Source organism: Aspergillus versicolor (assembly GCF_001890125.1).
Source record: "Aspergillus versicolor CBS 583.65 unplaced genomic scaffold ASPVEscaffold_10, whole genome shotgun sequence".
Lineage (NCBI taxonomy): Eukaryota > Fungi > Ascomycota > Eurotiomycetes > Eurotiales > Aspergillaceae > Aspergillus > Aspergillus versicolor.
The window spans coordinates 499,804-521,352 of NW_024467533.1; the positions used below are offsets into that span (position 1 = coordinate 499,804).

The 21,549-nt window shown below is 51.0% G+C and overlaps 9 protein-coding genes across 9 annotated transcripts; 6 read left to right on the plus strand and 3 right to left on the minus strand.

The window, feature by feature from the left end:
- Positions 1–376: 376 nt before the first annotated feature.
- ASPVEDRAFT_45526 (allantoate permease family MFS transporter) lies at positions 377–2,885 on the plus strand. The gene is made up of 7 exons (XM_040813316.1): positions 377–749; positions 814–909; positions 974–1,179; positions 1,256–1,675; positions 1,739–2,087; positions 2,166–2,346; positions 2,396–2,885. The coding sequence occupies exons 1-7, from the start codon at positions 512–514 to the stop codon at positions 2,445–2,447; spliced, it is 1,542 nt and encodes a 513-aa protein (XP_040671874.1). The 5' UTR covers positions 377–511; the 3' UTR covers positions 2,448–2,885.
- A 2-nt stretch (positions 2,886–2,887) lies between these two features.
- ASPVEDRAFT_87430 (sugar porter family MFS transporter) lies at positions 2,888–4,783 on the minus strand (the record flags this gene model as incomplete). The annotated part of the gene is made up of 8 exons (XM_040818062.1): positions 2,888–3,211; positions 3,284–3,574; positions 3,629–3,936; positions 3,987–4,200; positions 4,249–4,328; positions 4,385–4,500; positions 4,560–4,679; positions 4,740–4,783. The coding sequence occupies 8 exons, from the start codon at positions 4,781–4,783 to the stop codon at positions 2,888–2,890; spliced, it is 1,497 nt and encodes a 498-aa protein (XP_040671875.1).
- A 986-nt stretch (positions 4,784–5,769) lies between these two features.
- ASPVEDRAFT_32438 (uncharacterized protein) lies at positions 5,770–7,708 on the plus strand (the record flags this gene model as incomplete). The annotated part of the gene is made up of 6 exons (XM_040810606.1): positions 5,770–5,884; positions 5,937–6,190; positions 6,244–6,336; positions 6,387–6,956; positions 7,018–7,396; positions 7,494–7,708. The coding sequence occupies 6 exons, from the start codon at positions 5,770–5,772 to the stop codon at positions 7,706–7,708; spliced, it is 1,626 nt and encodes a 541-aa protein (XP_040671876.1).
- Positions 7,709–8,051: 343 nt separating this feature from the next.
- On the plus strand, positions 8,052–9,411 carry ASPVEDRAFT_32439 (putative sulfite oxidase; the record flags this gene model as incomplete). Its single annotated transcript, XM_040810607.1, has 4 exons — positions 8,052–8,063; positions 8,113–8,177; positions 8,248–8,713; positions 8,800–9,411. The coding sequence occupies 4 exons, from the start codon at positions 8,052–8,054 to the stop codon at positions 9,409–9,411; spliced, it is 1,155 nt and encodes a 384-aa protein (XP_040671877.1).
- A 92-nt stretch (positions 9,412–9,503) lies between these two features.
- ASPVEDRAFT_139197 (cysteine synthase A) lies at positions 9,504–10,675 on the minus strand (the record flags this gene model as incomplete). Its single annotated transcript, XM_040807555.1, has 2 exons — positions 9,504–10,501; positions 10,561–10,675. The coding sequence occupies 2 exons, from the start codon at positions 10,673–10,675 to the stop codon at positions 9,504–9,506; spliced, it is 1,113 nt and encodes a 370-aa protein (XP_040671878.1).
- Positions 10,676–11,232: 557 nt separating this feature from the next.
- ASPVEDRAFT_139769 (condensin subunit YCG1) lies at positions 11,233–14,630 on the plus strand (the record flags this gene model as incomplete). The annotated part of the gene is made up of 2 exons (XM_040807601.1): positions 11,233–13,299; positions 13,350–14,630. 2 exons carry the CDS (start codon positions 11,233–11,235, stop codon positions 14,628–14,630), a joined length of 3,348 nt encoding a protein of 1,115 aa, XP_040671879.1.
- A 1,059-nt stretch (positions 14,631–15,689) lies between these two features.
- On the plus strand, positions 15,690–18,269 carry ASPVEDRAFT_312224 (putative RNA binding protein (Arp)). Its single transcript, XM_040810444.1, has 4 exons — positions 15,690–16,139; positions 16,279–16,336; positions 16,451–17,157; positions 17,219–18,269. The coding sequence occupies exons 1-4, from the start codon at positions 15,984–15,986 to the stop codon at positions 18,125–18,127; spliced, it is 1,830 nt and encodes a 609-aa protein (XP_040671880.1). The 5' UTR covers positions 15,690–15,983; the 3' UTR covers positions 18,128–18,269.
- A 1,238-nt stretch (positions 18,270–19,507) lies between these two features.
- Positions 19,508–20,577, plus strand: pre6 (proteasome core particle subunit alpha 4; the record flags this gene model as incomplete). The annotated part of the gene is made up of 5 exons (XM_040818064.1): positions 19,508–19,535; positions 19,604–19,610; positions 19,664–19,716; positions 19,785–20,172; positions 20,241–20,577. The coding sequence occupies 5 exons, from the start codon at positions 19,508–19,510 to the stop codon at positions 20,575–20,577; spliced, it is 813 nt and encodes a 270-aa protein (XP_040671881.1).
- Positions 20,578–20,810: 233 nt separating this feature from the next.
- On the minus strand, positions 20,811–21,489 carry ASPVEDRAFT_87437 (CHY zinc finger protein; the record flags this gene model as incomplete). Its single annotated transcript, XM_040818065.1, has 6 exons — positions 20,811–20,892; positions 20,941–21,042; positions 21,109–21,170; positions 21,242–21,315; positions 21,384–21,427; positions 21,485–21,489. 6 exons carry the CDS (start codon positions 21,487–21,489, stop codon positions 20,811–20,813), a joined length of 369 nt encoding a protein of 122 aa, XP_040671882.1.
- Positions 21,490–21,549: the final 60 nt, after the last annotated feature.

Genomic DNA, 21,549 nt, shown 5'->3' on the forward strand with positions numbered 1-21,549 from the left:
AAGAGAGGAGCTGTTGAAGTCCAGGGCATGTTGGAGTGGCCGATTATTGTGTCTAGCAAAATACGTCTTTATCATGTTATGCTGGGGTGTGTTTGCAGGAGTGCACACACGAAGAGCAGACGTCAGGGATGTTTCAGTTAAATCCATGAATTAGTGGCTACCATAGTTAGGGCTGTACACCGTATACACCGTACAATCCATGCCAATTGTATACTTATCCCCCCACTTCAGATAAGGAATATGAAGCTTTGCCAATACCAGTGCATTGACACGCCGATCCATGCATAGAGACCAATACAAAGATCGAATCCCGCCTTAGTCTCCAATAGCTGCGGAGTTGATGCAACATGAGCGGCAGACCCCCGCTTGGAAGACACTCTTACACAAAGACAAGGAGACCCTCTTCTGGGACACTTTGCATTGAACAACTGTTACTTTCAACTTCCATAGTTATTGAGGGGATACCCTGCTCCTTCCGACCAGAATAAGCCGACATTCTTGTGAAGACAAAATGGCAAACATCGCGAATACCGAACCTGGCCCCCCAGCAAATATACACCAACCGGAGCACGGAGAACAAAAGACAGAAAAATATAGACATGATGCGGACGAGGCCATGAAGGCCTTTGAGGTCCTCCAAGGAGAAACGATCGAGCTCGATGAAGCGACAAACCGTCGGCTACTACGCACTGTTGACTGGCATATCATGCCCATCATGTGCTTTGTCTATGGCATGAACTACCTCGACAGTGCGAAAGACCCGTCCCTGCAATATCGTCGACATATAAACAGATTAAACTGATAATAATATAGAGACGGCCTTGTCTTATGCGAGTGTTATGGGCCTTGAAGAGGACTTGAGTCTCCACGGAAACCAGTATCAATGGCTAGGGAGCTTGTTCTATATTGGTTTGACTATTCCTCTGTATTAATTCCGGATAGGTAGATATCGACTTACATGGTGTATTACTAGGCTATCTCGCATGGGAGTATCCAACAAATCGCCTGCTGCAGTGGCTACCATTAGGCAAATACTCGGCAGCGTGTATCATGATCTGGGGCATGGTTCTCGCCTGCTTCGCGGCTGTGGTCAACTACCCTGGCGCAGTTGCCATTCGTCTTTTCCTGGGGATATTCGAGGCGGCTGTTACACCAGGCTTTACGCTCTTGACATCTCAGGTGTGCTCGCTCTATCCCTGTTAAATGTTGAATGCCTGGTGAACATGGGTTTCTAACAATAAAATTCCAACTCCAGTGGTACACAAAATATGAGCAATACAGCCGCGTGAACATCTGGTTCAGTTTCAACGGAGTCGGCCAGATCGTCGGAGGCCTAGTTGCGTATGGCATCGCAGTAGGCAGCGAGAAGAACGGATCGGCCATCGCACCATGGAAGGTCCTGTTTCTGGTCACCGGAGTATTAACAATTATCCTAGGCCTCGTGTTCTTGTTTATAGTGCCAGATAGCCAGTTAAACGCCTGGTGGCTGAAAAAGGAGGACCGGGCCCTGGCTGTTGCTCGCGTGCGCGTTAATCAACAGGGCATCGGTAACAAGCACTTCAAGCTATATCAGGTCAAGGAGGCACTTCTGGATCCAATGACTTGGGCTTTCTTCCTCTTTGCGCTTATATCGGATATCCCTAATGGCGGCCTGACCAATTTCTTTAGCCAGCTTGTACGGGCCCCCTTACCTTTCAGTTGCTGCTTGAGAGATTGGTTAATCGATTTACCTTTATAGATCCGGAACTTTGGCTTTACTTCCCAGCAAAGCCTGCTCTACGGTGTCCCCGGCGGCGCAGTAGAGGTTATTGCGCTCCTGGGAAGCGGCTACGTCGGACACATCACCCGCGAGTGTCTCATGAGCAGTCTCGGCGGCGAAGTTACAGCGATTGTGGGGATGGTGCTCATTGTTGCGCTGCCCTTGTCAGACAATATCGGCCGACTGATCGGGTACTACATGACGCAGGCGAGCGCCACGGGGTTTGTGGCGCTACTGTCCCTGATTTCGTCGAATGTGGCCGGGTACACGAAGAAGACGACCGTTGCAGCGCTTTACTTGATTGGATATTGCACTGGAAATATTATCGGTGAGGCCATAGACCAGGAGGTTCTAAACAAGGCAAAGCGTGGATTTCTAGCTAACGCTGAATGACTGAATGGATAAGGCCCCCAGATATTCCTCCCCGAAGATGCGCCGCGCTATGTCCCTGCCGAGATCACGATTATCGTTTGCTGGGGCATATGTTGTTTTCTTCTTGTGGCTATTCGGTTCTGGTACCGCAGGGAGAATGAGCGCAAGGCGGTTCTGCGTGCGGATCCTGGCTATGTGAGGCTGGAGAATCAAGAGTGGGTGATACCATGTTACTTGGATCTGTGCCTGCTAATGTTTTCATAGGTGGCTTGACCTGACAGACCGGGAGAACCTCGATTTTGTTTACTCGCTGTGAGGGGCTGCGTTTGTACTCTCAAGTTGGTAGGATACTGAGCCAAGGACATCATATTATTATACATATCGACAGATTTATTGACGCTTTCCTATGACAACCTTGAGACTAAACTTTCCTGCATGCCTCCTGCCTTTCATTTAGCTGTCATCACCTTGTCACATATATATACGGTACCATGCTAGATATTATACTGCTGCTGCCTTCTCATTTGAGAACTGCCTTGGTTGTACTTTGCGTTTATGAACTGGGTCTCGGGTCCTGAATAGGAGGTAGCAACTGTATTTATAGACAGCACATCGCACTTGCCTTCCTATGTTCTCGCCCGCTTTCCTGTTTAGACCTGACCTTCAATACCTGATGGGAAGGTACGATGGAGAGCGAACAGTATTCTCGGATTTGGAAGGAACTATAACTAATGATCCGGAATAAAATTTCGATAACTAAACATTCTCTAGCTCAACCCTCTCTTCGCCCTTATCATCTTCTATCTTCGCCTGGTAACTAGCAAGCGCGTCCCTGTTGATCCCTGTGCACTCATATTGCTTAAACCTCCAAGCCGGAAGCCCCGCAGCAAATAGCTCGTCAACATCTTCCAAACTGCGTCCCTTCAGCTCAGGCATGAAGAACCAGACCCAGATAGCGCCGACTGCGGCACAGCCTCCCCATACGTAGCCAAGTCTGGCGCCGAGGTTCGCACCGGGTGTTGAGAGGAGATAGGGCGTGGAATAGACGACGCCGAAGCCGACGACGACGTTCCAGGCGGTCTGTTGTTCCAGTAGCAGTATGTCAGCTATCTAGTCTAAATGAAGGGTTGGAGGATGTTGTTAGAGACGTACCGATATAGCCATTGTTTTCTCACGCAGGGTGGCTGTTCCAACCTCTGCAGCTGTGATATATGCTGCAGGGCCCAGGGTGGCGTGCAAGATGGCGGCATAGAGAATGAAAGAGGCTACCATGCCGTTTGTTTCGGATGTAGATCGACTGGACTGTGCTCCGAGTCCACCGATTAGGCAGAGGAAAAGAGCCTGGCCCCAGCAGCCGTGGAGGGTGAGGTCGCGGCGGCCGAAGACATCGAACATATACATCCCGATGAGTGCAGTGACAACAGAGACGGCGTTGTTGATAGCCTGTTGGTGAATAAGATTCTGTCATAGTGTGTGAGAAGGAAACATTTGACTTACAGCATATGCAAATGCCTTATCACCGAGTCCAACTTGCTTGTAGAACGTTGGGCCATAGGAACTACTGAAGGTGACGCCCGTCAACTGCTGCAAGGACATGATCACCAGTGCGATGGAAGTGCGGCGCCGATTGGACGCGTTGAAAAGAGCCTTCCAAGATGCCTTTTCTTGCATGTTGTCGGAGTTCTCCAGGGCAATGATCTCCAGCTCACAACGGCCGTCTTCAACCTGTTGTTTAGGTCGAAATACCTTCAGGGCCTTGAGGGCATCGGATCTCCGGTTCTTTGAGATTAACCAACGCGGAGAGTCTGATAGTTTTAGTGTCTGTTCATAGTTTGCTATAAGAAAGATGAGGTACCTGGAGTAAAATAAAGCCCAAGCAGGATGATAAGAGCTGGGACCATCTGAATACCTGTTGCAACCATCCATCCGGCATCAGTGTCGAGTTTGGATAGGCCCTCATTCACGACACCCGCAATCAATGATCCAAATGTCAGGAAGAGTTGGATAGATCCCACACAGAAACCTCTTAAAGGTGCTGGGCAGATTTCCGACTCGTAAGTTGGCACGACCTGTGGATATTAGTTAGGGCTTCCTCAGACGGGATCACGTTGACTTACGTTCTCTACTAAGCCGACTGCACCGTAGATGAGCATCCGACCGACGATGAACTGTGCTGGTGTATGGCTTGTTACTTGGACTAAAAATTGTCAGTATAGCTCTCCTGTTCAAGCTTGGTGCGTGGCTGAAACTCACTAACTGTCCCTACCACCTGAACACAGCACGTTATCGCCATGGACAGGCGATGCCCCCATCTCTCAATCATCGGTCCGATAGTGACAGCCCCAAGAAACTTTCCAATCATAGGTAAACTATATATTCGTCAGATACGTTCAATTCCAGACCGCAAAAAGCCCAAAGGCTACTCTACCTGTTCATCATCGAGACGATATAGGTCGGGATTGCATAATCCTCCTTCTCCTCGCTCCATCTTCCAAACTTCCTCAGAAACGGCCCAAATGTCTGAACACCTCCAAAGGAAGCTCCGTCACTATTGAAGTTATTGAGTTAGGAGTGCCCGATCTATCTCCGCAAATCGGACAGGACATACTAGCCTTCGGAGAGAACGCCGTCAGTACGAAAACTCGTCCTCATTGAAACCACAGAAGTTCACTCACCAAAGAAGATACTTCCCATAGAGTAGAGAATACAAATCAGTATCAATGGTACTGTGCAATCCGCCCAGGCCTCTTTGGGCACATAGAGCTTTCCTCCCCCTGCCATCTTGCCGGTTGAAGGACTGCTAGGGCAAACAAAGTCAATGGAGAGTTTGCAAAAGGAGCGACACTGCAACAGTTGGGATTGGAAAATAAAATAAAATGAAACAGCCGTATTTAAAGCAAAATCCACCGGGTTAATCCTTTTTTATTCTCGCTTCTCCGCGATTCATGAACCGTACTCCAACTCTCGGCGTGGTCTGCAGGTTCCGTTTAGTGCCCCCACGGGGAACCCCAGTTTCAACTGTGCTGTCCGGCATGCTGACCAGGTTCAAGGCTCGTCTGTTGAAATCTGACGGTTAAACGGCGGATAAACGTTTTGCTGTGTTTTAATGCTATTAGAATTCAATAGCACGTTCTCAATAATCGGCTGCGAGTCCTTACCCTTCACAGGTGTGCAAAGGCTACGAACGGGGTAAACGAAGCGCAGAACTACATACATCGCACATATATTAAGATCATATGCTCTGACTATCCGAGACTACAATTGCATTATAAAACCATCCCATGGCAGTTGCTCCAACAAGAAGCAGTTACCATTTCCGGGGTTGGGGCTACCACGCGGAGCCCTAACCCTCTCGCGTTGGAGTAGCTGACTCTCCGAAATTAGGCTCGCAGACCATCCTTCCCGGGGCCAAATCGATTCCTATGACGAGATATTCCTGATTGCCTTGGAATTTTGCTTCCCAAGCCTGAGTCTTCGCTTTCCCGGTCGGCTAAGCCATCATCCAACCCACAGTCTGGGGTAAGCGTATTTCTGGTGTATGGCGAGTTTCCCCCGCTAATATCTTCAAATGCGGTCTCTTCAGGATCAAAGAGTACTTTGAGGTATAGCACACATTGAGAGCTTAAGATATTGTAATCATGCCCAAGTTTGATATCGCGGTATATGGCTCGACTTCGGGCGCCGTGGCTGCAGCTATCCAGGCTGCACGGCAGGGACGAAAGACCGTCCTGATTTCTCCAGATGAGCACATTGGTGAGCCATTGCTCTTTCACCTTCCTTAAAATTGTGGTTAATGTTTTACCAGGTGGAATCCAGATAGAAGGCCTGGGCTCAACAGATATCGACAACCAGGTTGAGTTCCAAAACAGCACTGCGGTTGGGGGCCTTGCGCTGGAGCTGCACCGGCGACTCAGTAAACACTACGGACGGTCTGAGCACCTTGAGGATGTGCTTTCCAGGCGGCTGAAGGTTCCTGAGGTGTGGAAATTCGAGTCGTCCGTGTTGGAGCAGATCATTTCCGACTGGCTTGCAGAGTATCCTTCGCTAGTAATCATCAAAGTCAGCTCCCTAGACTCCCCTGTGGCTTAACTGATCTGACTTGAATATGCAAGGCATCGCTCATTGAGCATCCCTCGGCTGTGACAAAGAATGGCCCTGCTGTCACTTCAGTGCAGTTGACAAATGGGCAAACCATCGGTTCTCAGGTAGGTTGAACCCACGGTATTCCACTTGGGACATTCTAATATCACTATAGTACTTTATCGAAGCCACCTACGAAGGAGATCTTCTTGCCGCTGCGGGGGTGGCCACTACTGTAGGCCGTGAGCCCTCCAGTCAGTACGATGAGAGTCTCGCCGGAGTTCGAGATGACACGCGCTACACCCAGTTCGACGTCCCCGTCGACCCCTACCGTGTCCCCGGTGATTCATCCAGTGGGCTCCTCTATGGAATCTCTCCCGAGCCCTTCGGCGAGCCTGGGAGCGGAGACCAGCATCTTCAGGCCTATTCCTACCGACTCCCTCTAACAGACGTCGAAAGCAATAAGCTTCTCCTCCAGAAGCCCCGGGGATACGATGAAACTCACTACGAGCTTCACCGTCGATACATCCAGGCTGGCGGGAAACTATACAGCCCTCGTTTTCGGGGTATTCCAAACCGGAAGACAGATCTTATCGGATCCGAAGGCGTGCTCGCTACAGACTTACTGGGAATGAGTGACGACTGGCCGACTGCGAGTAGAGCTAGAAGACAAGAGATCTTAGAAGACACCACGCGGTTCACACAAGGACTCATATGGTTCTTTGCCAACGATGAAGCTGTCCCCGTAGGCCATCTGTCCCCAATCCCAGCCCTAATCAACTACTAACTACTCATGAACCCTTCAGTCCTCCATTCGAAACGAATGGTCCAAGTTCGGCTATTGCCTCGACGAATTCCCAGACAACAACCACTTCCCACGCCGGCTGTATGTCCGCGACGCCCGCCGCCTCGTCTCCGACTACATCATCACCCAACATACGGCCTCCGAGCACGATGGCGAAGAGCCAGACCCTTATCCTGTTGCCGTAGCATACTGGCCCACAGATACACACTGCGCGCGACGAGTCGTTCGAAACGGCCTAGCCTATAATGAGGGCTTCGTGTTCAAGGAGAAGCACGAGTGGAGGCCGTTTGGGATTTCGTACCGTGCTCTTGTTCCGAAGGTCGGCGAGGCTGTGAATGTTCTTACAGCGACTTGTCCGAGTTCGAGTCATGTTGGTTATGGTATGTTTGCGTTTTTTTTTTTTTTTTTTTCTTATCTTAATCTGCCATTATAAACAACTATAACAATCGCTGACATCATTCGTGTCTGTGATACCAGGCGCCGTCCGCATTGAGCACCAGTTCTATGCGCTTGGTCAGGCTTGCGCGAATGCTTGTGATATTGCGCTCAGCACGATGGAATCTGGAGATTCAAGTCTGGTTAAAGTGCAAGATGTCCCATATGCAGTTCTTAGGGAGAGGCTTCTTGCACAAGGCGCTGTGCTTGATGCGTCGCTGGTTGGGAAGCCGGATTTTAGTCTCTTGCATGGATAGGTAGGCTATCATCCTTTTACCAGGACTATGAGATTGGATGAATGCCTTATTTATGCTGTTTTACAGGCAGGTTACAGGTGGTAGTGTCATAGATCATCTTTAGATTATATAGAAATGACGGCCATTGACGGCTTTTCAACCCTCGTACTGCAATCCAGGAAATCAGAGTTAAATAGCAAGCAGCAAGAAGGCTGATTTAAGGATTTCAAAGTAAATAATAATACTCCCTAGTTAGAGCGATATTCGCCCGTAACTGTGGTGGCCCATACATGACGTCAGAGGACAAATATATATGTAGAGGCGCAGATCCAAGTGATCTCATACACCAACAAGACCAGTCAATATGAGCTGCACAGTAAGTTTAAACAAGCCCCGTCTTCAAAAGCCGACTTTAACATTAATAGAATACAGAGTACTCCATAGAAGCCCCATTAAACCGAGAACCGTCGGTGAAGGAGCTCGTCTCAAAGTATGTAGATACAACCAGCGCATGTTTCATCGTATAAAAAGCCTGCAGCAATTACTAAAACTCTGGATAGGTTCATAACACCCAACTCAATATCCTACGACCGCAATCATGGCCCAGTCCCGCATCTATCCGCCGACACCCATACCGTCCAAATCGACGGGCTCGTCGCGAACCCCATCCGTCTAAGCGTCCACCAACTTGCTACCGATTTCCCGCAGCACGAGGTCTGGTGTGCGCTCGAATGTGCCGGGAACCGACGGCATACAATGCGCACAATGCTCAAGGAAGTCGAGGGGATCGACTGGGGCGATGCGGCGGTCATGAATTGTAGATGGAAGGGGCCGAGGCTTAGAGATGTATTACACCGTGCGGGTGTGCGTCAGGACCAGGCACAATCTCGAACTGAGGCTGGGCGTCCCTTGCATGTTGCGTTCTCGTCGTATCAGGTTCCATGTCAGGATGATAAATGGTTTGGAGGGAGCGTTGAGTTAGAGAGGGGGTTGAGGGAAGACGCAGAGGTGATTTTGGCGCTGGAGGTTCGTTTCATCAAATGCATTCATGGGATACTTATTATACCTTAATTGTGGTGTGGGTAGAACGGATGGACTGACAGGATATATAGGTGAATGGTGCACCGCTGCAGCCAAACCATGGCTACCCTGTCCGTGTGGTACTCCCCGGAATCGCAGGCGCGAGATGGGTTAAATGGCTTGACAGGATCACAGTCCAAGACGAGGAATCGACGAACTTCTACCAGCGCCGTGACTACAAGGTGCTTCCGGAGGAGGCGGTGGACAGGGATGCGGCGGAACAGTTCTGGGATCGGACGCCTGCGATGTCTGAAGTGTCAATTAACTCTGTTGTTGCTGTACCCGAGTCCGATGAGACGGTTTATCGATCCGATGCGGGGAAGCTGGAGGTTAAGGGGTATGCGGTTCCTGGGGGGTCAAGTGGGCCTGTGGCGAGAGTGCAGGTCTCAGGCGATGGAGGGAGAACGTGGGTGGATGCACAGATCGGACAGTCGGATCCGGATAATTTACTTGGAAATGGTGCGAGGAAGTGGTGTTGGGTTTTGTGGAGGGCGGAGGTTGAGATTGAGTCTGGAGCTGGGAAGCAGGTTGTGAGTCGAGCTGTTGATGCTGGGGGAAACCAGCAAACAGAACACACGCAGTGGAATCTAAGGGGGGTTGGGTATAGCGGATATGGGAGAGCGAGGAACCTGACTGTTCGATAGTCAGAATCCGGCTTTTAGTATGGCATGTATATAATTCTGAGCATTGCACATTGATCTATAACAGGACAGCATAGTATTTACAGTAGCGGTGATTATGGAAGAACAATGTATTTCTCCAAGTGCTTGGGAATTGCGTTCCTCAAGCCCTTGGTTTCAAGCCATTTGTTGGAGAACAGCCTGTCTGCGTATCGGTAGGCACCGTCGGCAAGGATGGTCACCACTGTGCTGCCCTTACCAAGCTTTTCGGCCACTTCCTTCGCCGCAACAACGTTGAGAGCCGAGCTAGCACCGAGGTAAAGACCCTCCTCGTCGAGGCAGCGGTAGATCATCTCAATGGACTTCTCATCACCGATGTTCACAGACCCGTCCAGTGTGCCGACATCAGGCTGGAGGTTGTCCGTGATGCGACCCTGACCAATGCCCTCAGTAATACTGCTACCGGAACGCTCGGTCAACTTTCCGCCGCTCTGAATATAACTGTGAAGAACACTGCCGGGAGGATCCGCGAGGAAAGACTTTACGCGGTTGTTGCTAATCTGCTTGAGGTAGTAGGTAATTCCGGCAAGAGTGCCTCCCGTGCCAGTCGAGCAGGTGAACGCATCAAGCTTTCCTCCAGTCTGCGCCCAGATCTCCGGACCTGTGGTTTCGATATGTGCTCGGCGATTGGCTGTGTTGTCGAACTGGTTGGTCCACACAGCATTGTCCAGTGACTCGGCATGCCTCCGCGCCTTGTGGTTGTAGTTCTCTGGGTTGTCAAAAGCGACTGCTGGAACCGGGTACACCTCCGCACCGAGGAGACGCAGAAGGTCAATCTTGCCTTGCGACTGTGTGTTGGGCATGTAGATGACCAGCTTGTAGCCCTTGGACCGGCAGACATGTGCGAGACCAATTCCGGTATTTCCTGCGGTCCCCTCCACAACTGTACCGCCAGGCTTCAGAAGACCCCTCTCCTCCGCATCCTTGACGACGAACAGCGCAGCCCTGTCCTTGACACTACCTCCGGGGTTCTGAAATTCAGCCTTACCGAGGATGTTGCAGCCGGTCTCATCGGAGAGTCGCTTGAGGCGAATAAGAGGAGTGTTACCAATTGCTTGAGAGAGAATTGTTAGTTCGGCGAGCTCTCAGCCTACCCGGAGTGCTTCCGCTTACCTTCGGTAAGCCCGTTAACGACTCCTTGAGCCTGGGAGACTCGGACGCCGTAGGATTCTGTAGCCGCGCTGCGCAGGGCAGTCGTCGCAAATCGTCGGACACTTTGCCTGAACATCCTGTCTATGCCAATGTTGCTATTCCGACTGACAGGGCGGAGGAAGAATGGCGTTTGCGGATTGATATCCAATGGACGACCGATTTCGGCATTAGTAATTCAATGTCACGTGGCCGATGGCGTGCTAGCTGCTCGACCTCAAGGCACCTTGACTCTGGCGAAAGAGCTGCCATGAGGCGGTGTTTGGGAGCATTATTGCGCAATCCAGTGTCTCTATATACCTTGTTCCTGGGAGACTGAAACATACTCGCTGTAATAAGGGCTGATCATCTGGAGTTGGTTGTACGGTCACGTGTTGCCCTAACCCTTATCTGGACTGCCAGTTTGGGGTGTTTGTTTATCCTCCGCCCCGTGACTCTCAGCAACAAGATCATAACAAGCATTGCGACAGACGACCAACAATCGCCTTCAGCCATCGACCTTCACGCCAAACGCCAGAATTTATTGAGCAAGCGGCAATATATGAATGCAACTTTATTAGGATGATTTTTGCTTCATTCCTGGCCATCGATAACTGATAACAACCTCCTTACCGCTGTCACTACCCCTCGATCAAGATGCCTAGTCGAGTTTCCGCCCGTTCGACATCCACCGCGCGCAAAAGCTCTGCAACGGCATCAAGCGGTCGCGCTGGTTCCGCGACACCATCATTCGCCATCCCTGAAGAACCTGCACTTCCTGAGGCCGCCCCGAATCTCCGCCGGGACGTGTGTGCAATTTTCGCAGATGCTCAGCGCTCGACAACAGGCCATCGCAAACTCGTTGTCCGGTTGAGGAAGATCCAAGAGGCTTGCTGTGGTATCTCGCAGAAAAACTCAAAAAAGGACGGCAAAGATGCTGAAGCTCCCCAAGAACGATTGATCCCAGGTGAAGAAACAATACCCGAGAAGGAATTCAACGTTGAGGTGGGCCGCTGCGTGTTGCGAATTTTATCAATCAAGAAGACAGAACCCGTTGGTGATCGTATTCTACGCTTCCTTGGGAACTTCCTCACGCATGCTTCAGAGAAGGATGCTGAAATTTTCGGCTCGGGGGAGGAAGAGGATGATGACATTCAGAACACGCACGAGAGACCGACCGCCCATTTGACTACCAGCCTTGTTTCTCTTATAGTGCCTCTATTGTCCGCCAAAGATAAAATTGTTCGCTTCCGCACCACACAGATCATTGCACATGTTGTCAATTCGCTTGATACTGTGGACGATGAATTATACCACACCCTTCGTCAGGGTCTCCTAAAACGGATTCGCGACAAAGAACCCTCGGTCAGAGTACAGGCAGTCACGGGCCTCGCCCGCTTAGCTGGCAACGAAGAAGACGACGACGAAAACGACGATACCAACGCAGCTCTCGTGGAGAAGCTTGTTGATATAATGCAAAACGATACCGGAGCGGAGGTTCGGCGAACATTGCTCCTTAACCTGCCACTGATTCCGGCCACCCTCCCATACCTTCTCGAACGTGCCCGCGACCTCGACGCGCCTACACGAAGGGCATTGTATTCTCGCCTTCTTCCTACACTAGGCGATTTCCGACACTTGTCTCTGTCAATGAGAGAAAAGTTGCTTAGATGGGGTCTGCGTGATCGTGACGAAAGTGTGAGAAAGGCTGCAGGAAAACTGTTTCATGACCGCTGGGTCGAAGATTGTGCTGGAACGAACAATGACCCCGAGAGAGTTGGGCAGCGTTCCGAACCCAATATCTCCGCTCTTCTGGAACTTCTGGAGCGTATTGATGTAATAAACTCCGGAATGGAATCTGGAATAGCGCATGAGGCCATGCGCAGCTTTTGGGAAGGCCGAGCGGACTATCGAGAAGCGGTTCTGTTCGACGAAGCCTACTGGGAATCAATGTCAGCCGAGTCCGCCTTCCTTCTACGCTCGTTCAACGATTTCTGCCGAGTTGAAAACGAGGGTAAATATGATAGCCTTGCCGACGAGAAGATTCCAGTCGTCACCGCTCTCGCAATGTACCTCCATAAATACATGACCGAGCTTCTCCAGCGCAAGAAAATCAACAAAGACGCCACTGATGTGAACGACGACGAAACGGTTGAAATAGAATTTATCGTTGAGCAATTGTTGCATATCGCCATGACTCTGGATTATAGTGATGAGGTCGGGCGAAGGAAGATGTTCTCTCTACTCCGCGAGGCTCTCGCTGTCCCAGAGCTCCCCCAGGAATCTACGAAGCTCACGGTCGAGACGCTGAGGTGTGTTTGCGGTCCCGATGCGGCAGCTGAAAGCGAATTCTGCAGTGTAGTATTGGAAGCTATTGCTGAGGTCCACGACACCATCATCACCGAAGATAGCTTTGTTTCCGCGAAGTCTGAAATCAGCGATGATGCCAGCAGCCGCCACCGCTCTGAAACGCCAATGAGTGAAGATGAGAAGCCGTTTAACAAGGAGGAGGCTAAGGCTAAGGTTCTCAAGGAAATTGTGGTTAACATGAAGTGCCTGCACATTGCTCTCTGCATGCTGCAGAATGTTGAAGGCAATCTTCAGGCCAACATGAACCTGGTCACTATGTTGAACAACTTAGTTGTGCCTGCTGTTCGGAGTCATGAGGCTCCAATCCGTGAACGTGGTCTGGAATGTCTTGGGCTTTGCTGTTTGCTTGATAAGGTGGGTGTTGCTCCCAACTAACGGTAGTCCTTTGCTAATCACTGTGCTAGACTCTCGCCGAGGAGAACATGACGCTATTTATCCACTGTTACAGCAAGGGCCACGAGCCTCTTCAAGTAACTGCTATCCAGACCCTTTGCGACATGTTGACCAGCCATCCAGCTCTGTTGGCCCCTGTAACTCAGGCGGACAAGGAGACAGTCGCCCCGCCGGCGTTCCAGAAGCCACTACTCAAGGTTTTTGCTAGGGCACTCAAACCAAGCTCACCGAGCGGTGTACAGACAGCTGCTGCGGCGGCTCTTTCGAAGCTCATGCTTACCAATGTCTTTACGCCTTCCGCACCCAACATCCCTCAGGTCATCCAAGAGTTCAACCAGAACGCCATCGAGACACTGCTACAATCCCTCGTCGTTTCCTTTTTCCACCCTCGGACCCGTGACAACCCCGCTTTGAGGCAGTCCCTGGCCTACTTCTTCCCTGTGTACTGCCACTCCCGGCCGGAAAATACTCAGCATATGCGTAAAATTACCGTTCCTGTCATCCGAACTGTCCTGAACTCGGCTGAAGAATACTACTCCCTCGAAGCTGAGGAAGACAGTGATGGCGAGATTGACGAGTCTGTTGGTGACAAGGAGCTGAAGGCGCTGATGACCGGAGTTATCGGTATGCTCTCGGAGTGGACCGATGAGCGCAGAGTTGTCGGACTAGGCGGCGAAAGGGTTCTTGCTGGAGGCCCTGCAAGCTCTAATGCATGTGGGTTTATTCATCTCGAATTGATCAAGGATATCCTGGAGCGTGTCCTTGGAGTCAGCTCTAGCACCAATCGTTGCTCCAAGGAAGAACGGAAGCTCCTGTTCTCACTCATGAGCAAGCTCTATATTGCCCCACCCACAGCACCTTCACGGTCAGCTTCTCAAAACCCCGAGAATGACGACTCATTCCGCACCAGTGTTCGAAGCTCCCAGGGTGAAATCAATCCGGAAAACCTTGCTCTCGCCCAAGAAGTCAAGGAGCTCCTCGACCAGACGATTGAAGAAGGCATGGCGGCAGATGCTGCAGGACGCAATGCTCTCGTCAAAGTCAAGAACGTGGTCCTCAAGCTGCTGGCGGCTCCCATGCGACCTGCCAGTGCACGAGGTCGCGAAAGTAGCGTCGACTCTGAGAGTGATATGGTCAGTGTCAAGTCGCGGAGCACTCGGGCGTCCGTCGAACCTGGTCTTTCGAGGCGCGGTGTATCGGTGGAGCCGAGTATCATGGAAGAGGACGAGAATAATGAAGATAGCCGGATGACGGTTATCAAGGAAGAAGAGCCTACAGAGATGGAGGAATGATTTTCGTACTTATGATTCCCAGTTGTCTTGTTGTTCGGCGTTGGCTTCTTAGCAAGGGTGGGTTCGGATGTACTTATTTGATTTTTGGTTATGAGTGTAGATGACTAGTTCGGGTGCTTTACTTGGTGCTCTGTATATGGTTATGACGATTAATATGCATGCTGTCATGTTCCTCGAATTGACTCCCTGAATGGACCAGTCCTTGGCGGGGTTATTCCAGCCCTGAAGTGCCCGACAGTTGACAGCTCCCACATGTGGCTAGCGCTTGCCTCAGGCTGCAATCCGTATCTGGCGTCGCAGGCCGCCCATCACACATCTGGTCATTCATAATAAATTGCGACAGGGGCTTGAATTGATTATTATTCTCATCTTCATGCCATTGAATTGGTCAACGGTCCCGATGACACGAGTCAAATTCGGCGGGCTTAATATGCGGGAAAGACCGCATGAGGTGGAGACTTTTACCACTCGGATGTGAGGCTTCCGTTTTTAATTTCTCATCTCCAATCGCCGCCCTGCGAACGCTGGGAGAGAGAATGCTCCAACGGGTCAAGATTCAAGACAGCTCGATCGGGGAGCAGTTCTTTAGACATTATTTGATTCCGGCGGCGATCAGTCCAGGGCATTGGTGTGAAGCGAACGTTGAGGCCGCTGGTACACTAAAGATACCAAAGATACCAAAGATACATCCACCAGCGTTCTCGAGTACCTTTGTAACTCTTGCGCTTCACAGCCCAATGGTCACTTGCGCCTGGCAATATTAGCCGGGCCTAGCTCTGGCTATTATGCCATTGATCAGAGTGAAGGCCAATGCCAACTTGGTTGCTCTCAAGTCTCAACCCGCTGAATGTTGTCTTCCCAATTCTCCGGTGTAAGCGTCTCGGCAACAACGTGGATGCGGATGGAGGCACATTATAGAATCCAATGAAGAGGCAGCTGTGCTCTCATCGATGGCATTGATTTCGTAGCTATAATTGCCATGCTAATAGCCGCCATCACTAATCCTCATGGCGATCCACGTTGTAACCTGGTTCCTTCCCCTCAACCTCGAGGACCCGAGACTTTTCTTTTTAATCTCGACGCTCCACCAAAACTGAACTGGTCCAGCTTGACTGGGCGACTTTCTTTTTCTTCCCCATCCTTTTCCCTCGCCCACTCCTCCCTCCTCTCTCCCTCCTCTCTCCTTCGCTGTATGTTTTTTTGTTTCTTGGTTCACGGCTCTTCTTTCCCCTGGTCGTGAATCCGTGTCTTCTGCTCCGACTCGCAGAGGCACGATTTTTCTCCCTCTCCTTCCGCCCTCCACCCCCCCCCCTGCTGCTCTGGCATCCGGAGCCAGCGTCAAGATCGTGAGCGATGGCTGCCGTATCAGCTCCCACTCCCAAGCTGGACCGCTTCATCGTCGTCCATGTTGCAACTACCTGTGATGAGCATGGCGTCTATGTCACCAAGGACTCTGCAGAGGTGATTGAGCTGGGGTGGATCTTGTTGGATACCAAAACCTGTGAGGAGGTACGCAGCGATTCTTCGTGCATCAGATCAACCCCTCTTTTCTGTCGTGATTCTTGCAAGCTATGCCTGCAATCTGACCGACCTACATTCCGCAATATTGTCATTTGCATGCCGCTAACGAGATTTTTTGGTTTCTTAGCTGCACCGGGAGAGTGTCCTCGTCAAGCCCGTCAACACTCCGATAACGCCGCTTTGCAGTAAGTACAACCCACGCGCCATTCTCAGTTCTGTCAACAATCTAGCCTCTTCCTTTTGTCACCCTTCTCATTGTATACCGGCTTGGTCCTACAATGGCTGACAGTCCTGGAAAGCGAGCCTGACGACGCTGACCTGGGAGCACGTCCGCTCAGCAGGCAGCTTCCGCGATGCTATCAGCCGATTTGACGCCTTCGCCCAAGAACACCTCCTGAGCAAGAACCTTGAATTTGCCTTTGTGACCTTGGATTCTTGGGATCTTCGTGTTCAGCTCCCTCGGGAGGCTCGAGACAAGGCGGTCGTCCTTCCCCCATACCTCCAACACTCCCGGACATTCGACCTTCGCACCGAGTACCAAAGATGGCAAACCCACCACCCCGAGTCCCTCCCCTTCGGTCCTAGTTCGCTCTCGAATATCTGTGCTGCCCTCGAGGTCGAGCCTGTTCAGTCGTCTGCGCCGATCAAGCATAACCTCCCCTTCCATCTGCAAGCCCTGGCTCCCGCCTCTCCTCGTCGGGCCATGGATGAAGCTGTGACTCTAGCTCGGGTCCTGCGTGGATTGATTCGGAAATCCCAGCCCGCCCATGAGCATCCAGAAATCCTCACTCGGCCGATGGATGCCCGGGCGGATGTTCGTGCCTTCTTGGCCGAACGTAGCAAAGTGCTTCACCTAAGCGGTCTGCCTCACGATACGACACAGTCGGAGTTGGAGAGCTGGTTTACTCAGTTCGGAGGCCGCCCGATCGCTTTCTGGACTCTGCGTACCCCGGACCAACATAAACCTACTGGCACAGGATTTGCAGTCTTCTCATCTCATGAAGAGGTAATGTGCTATTCTTATTCTGCATCTCACTTGTAGTGAATCTAACACTTAAACCTCACAGGCCGCCGAAAGCCTCTGCATGAATGGGCGTGCCCTGAATGAGAAGGCCATCGAGGTGTCCCCGTCATCCAGCCGTGTTCTTGACCGGGCGGCAGAGATTCTCACCCCGTTCCCTCCGTCCAAAAACCGACCTCGACCGGGCGACTGGACTTGCCCCTCTTGTGGATTCTCCAACTTCCAGCGCCGTACTGCTTGCTTCCGCTGCTCGTTCCCTGCCATGGCAGCTAACCCTGACCCAATGGGATACGGATACGGATACGGTCCACCTTCCATGATGCCGCCGCACGTTGGCGGCCACGGCCATGGAATGGGACACTCTCGAGGAGGCAATGGTGGAGTTGTTCCCTTCCGTGCGGGCGACTGGAAATGTGGCTCGGAGGGATGTGGCTACCATAACTTCGCCAAGAACATCAACTGCCTGCGCTGCGGTGCTCCTAGATCTGGAGCAGCCGTTGTTGCTGATTCTGCGTTTCCCTCTCCAATGGACCCTCCGTCGAACTTCGGCCACAGCTCCATGAGCAGCACCCCAGCTCCTGGCCCGTTTGCTTCCACTGGTGCCGGGTTTAGCGGGTTCAACCAGCCGTTCGGGGGACCCCCTAATACCTATGGGTTGCCTTCTGCTCTGGGCAGCGCGCCGGGTGGTTACCCTCCCATGGGACAGATGACTCCTGGCTATGGTTCTACGAATACATCCCATGCCGCTGCGTCATTCGCCAATCCCGCAACACAAGCAGCCTTCACTGGAGCCGACCACGCCTCATCAACTAGTGCCTCGAATGGAAACTTCTACGGAAACGATGGCTCGAACGACCCTTTCGCCTTCCTTTCTTCGGGCCTGGGTGGTTTGACGGTCTCTGATGATGCCCACTCTCGCCGAAATGGCGCTGGTGCTAGCAAGTCCCCTGCATAAGCCATCAATTTCCGAATTGATTGGCAGACCATGCTTTATATCGGAATACATTCCGCAAATCTGTGTTTTTTTTGTTTATCTTGTTTATTTGTTGGTACAGAGATGCGGGTACGCTGGTACACGCTTATTGATGCGTGTTTGTATACGGGATTTCTGCAGTTCTGGTGCATCAGGTTGGGAGGAGCAGGCAGGTAGCGTGTCATCATTTTGCCCCATTTGATCCCTGTTTTTTCTATCCTCATTTCTTCTGCGATGTGTCTCAACTTCATTTGACTGTTTTCGGTATGTGCTTGGTCTTGTATTTTGAAAGCGATGTTCCAAGGTATAGACGATGGTCCCAGCAGGTGGGTGCTGGCGGCTATCCCTCGATTCTCCGGTTTGGCGCGATCACCGCTGTTTGGGCTCTCTTCGGTCGACATGAGATTTACCTGTCCATCTCAAGCTTGAGGTCAGGTCCCTCGAGACTCGGGAATTTTATTACATCACCGCGCGCCCTGTTGCGGGGGTCAACCTCAAGCATGGCATTGCATTCTAGATATTGGTTTTGTTTTTGCTTTTCCAACTCATCTCTGCGCTCTTCGGCAACAGGACTTTTTGGAGAATTACGGTTTGATCACGGATGGGATACATTGGAACGGATTGCTGGGGGTGTTGGGGTATTCCTTTTGATCCAGCAATGACAGATTTGGGACATGCGCGGCACACGGATCGGGAATTGTGAGTACAGCGAAGGTTGCTTTGGTTGTTTATAATCTTGACTTGTTATATTTTGTTTCTCTTCCTCTCCTTGTCTTTGTACGTTGTTTGTTCTTGCAGAAAAAGTAAGTGCGTGGGTTGGGTGCCATGCTATACCTATTATTTGAGCGAACATCATGTACAGCATAATCAAAGGCAATTTTGACTCCAAGCTGATCTAATAAGTACGTAGTTGGGAGTGGTTCTTACAACAGCATGGAGCCTTGATTTTTTTTTTTTTTTGGCACTGCCTTGACGTTAACGCGCCACAGCAGAGCTGTCCACCTTCCTCATAAAGCCCTCAACCATGTCCACGGCCTTTACCTTGTGTATTGCCATAGTAAAAGAATAGATATCGTGCACTGAAATAAGTGCTGTCGGTACTGTAAGGTTAGATTGACTGTTGAATGTACCTAGATGTGGGACTGGGCTGACCAGTTAGCCGCGCGCTTGGCATTGAGCTCTGAGGCAACCGCGGGCCTCGCGTTCACCTCCATCTGTCATCGCTCAAGCTGGACCTCTCATTCCTAGCATCTCACGCCCTCTTTGCCACGAATTGCATCCTTTTTGCGACACTCCAAGTTCTCTTGATTTGTGCTTTTTAATTACCCAGCACCGTTACGGCTCTTAGAGATACCGCCCATCATGTCCGGATACGACCGAGCTCTGTCAGGTAAGATAGCTTGCTTCCCCAGTAACTGCTTGCTTGATGGAAACGTCTAGGCTAACGGAGTCTTATAGTCTTCAGGTAGGTTACAATGCTTCTTTGGCTTGCTATGCAGCTAGCTGATCATTCTTTAGCCCCGACGGGCATGTCTTCCAGGTGGAATATGCTATGGAAGCTGTCAAGAGAGGTAAGTTTAGCTTATGTACACCGTATATGGAGCAGGAACTTATGCGAAACTTTGTTTTCAACCTGCAGGAACTTGTGCTGTCGGTGTAAAAGGAAAGGATGTCGTTGTGTTAGGATGCGAGAAACGGTCCGCTCTGAAACTCCAAGATACCCGCATCACACCTTCGAAAATCGCCGTCCTTGACAACCACGCCGTCCTTGCCTTCGCTGGCTTAAACGCCGACGCTCGAATCCTTATTGATAAAGCTAGGTTAGAAGCTCAGTCGCACCGCTTGACTGTCGAAGACCCCGTCAGCATCGAATACATCACCAAATACATTGCCAGTGTGCAGCAAAAATACACGCAGAGTGGAGGTGTCCGACCCTTTGGTATCAGTACCCTTGTTGTCGGTTTCGATCCAAATGATCAGACGCCGAGACTATACCAGACGGAGCCATCGGGCATCTATTCTGCCTGGTACGTCATATCTGGATCTGTTGGTGGATACTGTGAAAAGAGTTGTATCTGACTTTATGGTGTTATAGGAAAGCGAATGCCATTGGCCGTTCCAGCAAGACTGTCCGCGAGTTCCTCGAACGCAACCACCAGGAAGATATGGACCAAGAGCAGACGATTCAGCTTGCGATCAAGTCGCTGCTCGAGGTGGTGCAGACCGGTGCCAAGAACATTGAAGTTGCCATCATGCTACCTGGTAAAACTATCCAGATGCTGCCGGATGACCAGATCGAGGCTTGTGTGAAGAGCATAGAGACGGAGAAGCAGGAGGAGGCAGCGAAGAAGAAGACTGGTCGCGGTGGCACTACTACGGCAGCTATCCTTACACGGTCCGGTGGTGGGGAGTCCGGCGAGTCCCGGGAGTAGGTTGATGCAGTGATGTGATTTAGAAAGGGTTATGTGGGCTATTTTAACCTAAGGCCGAGGGTTTAATCGTTCAATATCTGAAGATCCGTGTAGAAACGAAACGTCTATGAGCATAAAGTCACTTTTCACAGTGTATATTGGATATCTAATTTGCTCCCCGGATATATTGACGTATCACAGGTAAGAAGGGCGCATAAAAGGTCGTAAATTATCGTAATGCATGTGGCACGTCTTTATCCTAGACGATCCGCAGCATCTTTGGCGGTGAAAATGGACCGTTCTTGATCCCCGCGGACACGTTCATCCTTGAGCATTCTAGATTCCGTTAGTATATCCTTAATATCAGCAGCGGGCATGGCATACCTAGCGTCTTTCCGGACATCCTCGCCCTCCAGTTGTAACGTTGGTTTCGGGGTAACAGCCTCGAGGACGAAGTGGTTATCGCAATGCGGGCAGTACTCGTCACTATAATAACATCCATTAAAACCCAACCTCCCCGGATCTCAGACAACCTTGCTATCACGAACGTACCTCTCTTCAAACGTCTCCGCGTCCTTCCGGAAACACTTCTTGCACTTTTTGCAGGCGAATGTCTAACCCAATTTTAGCAGCTAGTTCCGCGAGCGCATGGGCATTATCGAGAGGGGGCCAAGGGGCACGGTACCATGTCATTTGATTTTTGGAGGGGATGGGATTCTGATTCAAGGTGGCATTCGGCGCAGTCGAACCATTTGCGGCCTGCAGACAAATATGATCAGCTGGGGTCCGGGATGGTTTAATAGCATGGATAGCAGAGGTATACGCACAGCATTGGGAGCGAATGGCCACTTGGGCGTTGAGAATGTGTTTACTGGAGTTGAGTTAGCAGCGCTGGAAATAGAGTCCGGTGGTTCTGAATGGCACATACCACATAATTCGAGGATAGAGTTAATTCTAAATAAGAACCAAGGCTGTCGCGGGAGCAATGGAGGG

Coding starts and splice junctions, on each gene's coding strand:
- ASPVEDRAFT_312224 (XM_040810444.1), top strand. CDS start 15,984: ATGGCTGCCGTATCAGCTCCCACTCCCAAGCTGGACCGCTTCATCGTC. Junction 16,337..16,450: donor TCCGATAACGCCGCTTTGCA/GTAAGTACAACC, acceptor AGTCCTGGAAAG/CGAGCCTGACGACGCTGACC. Junction 17,158..17,218: donor TCTTCTCATCTCATGAAGAG/GTAATGTGCTAT, acceptor TAAACCTCACAG/GCCGCCGAAAGCCTCTGCAT.
- ASPVEDRAFT_45526 (XM_040813316.1), top strand. CDS start 512: ATGGCAAACATCGCGAATACCGAACCTGGCCCCCCAGCAAATATACAC. Junction 1,676..1,738: donor CCAATTTCTTTAGCCAGCTT/GTACGGGCCCCC, acceptor TTACCTTTATAG/ATCCGGAACTTTGGCTTTAC. Junction 2,347..2,395: donor GTGAGGCTGGAGAATCAAGA/GTGGGTGATACC, acceptor ATGTTTTCATAG/GTGGCTTGACCTGACAGACC.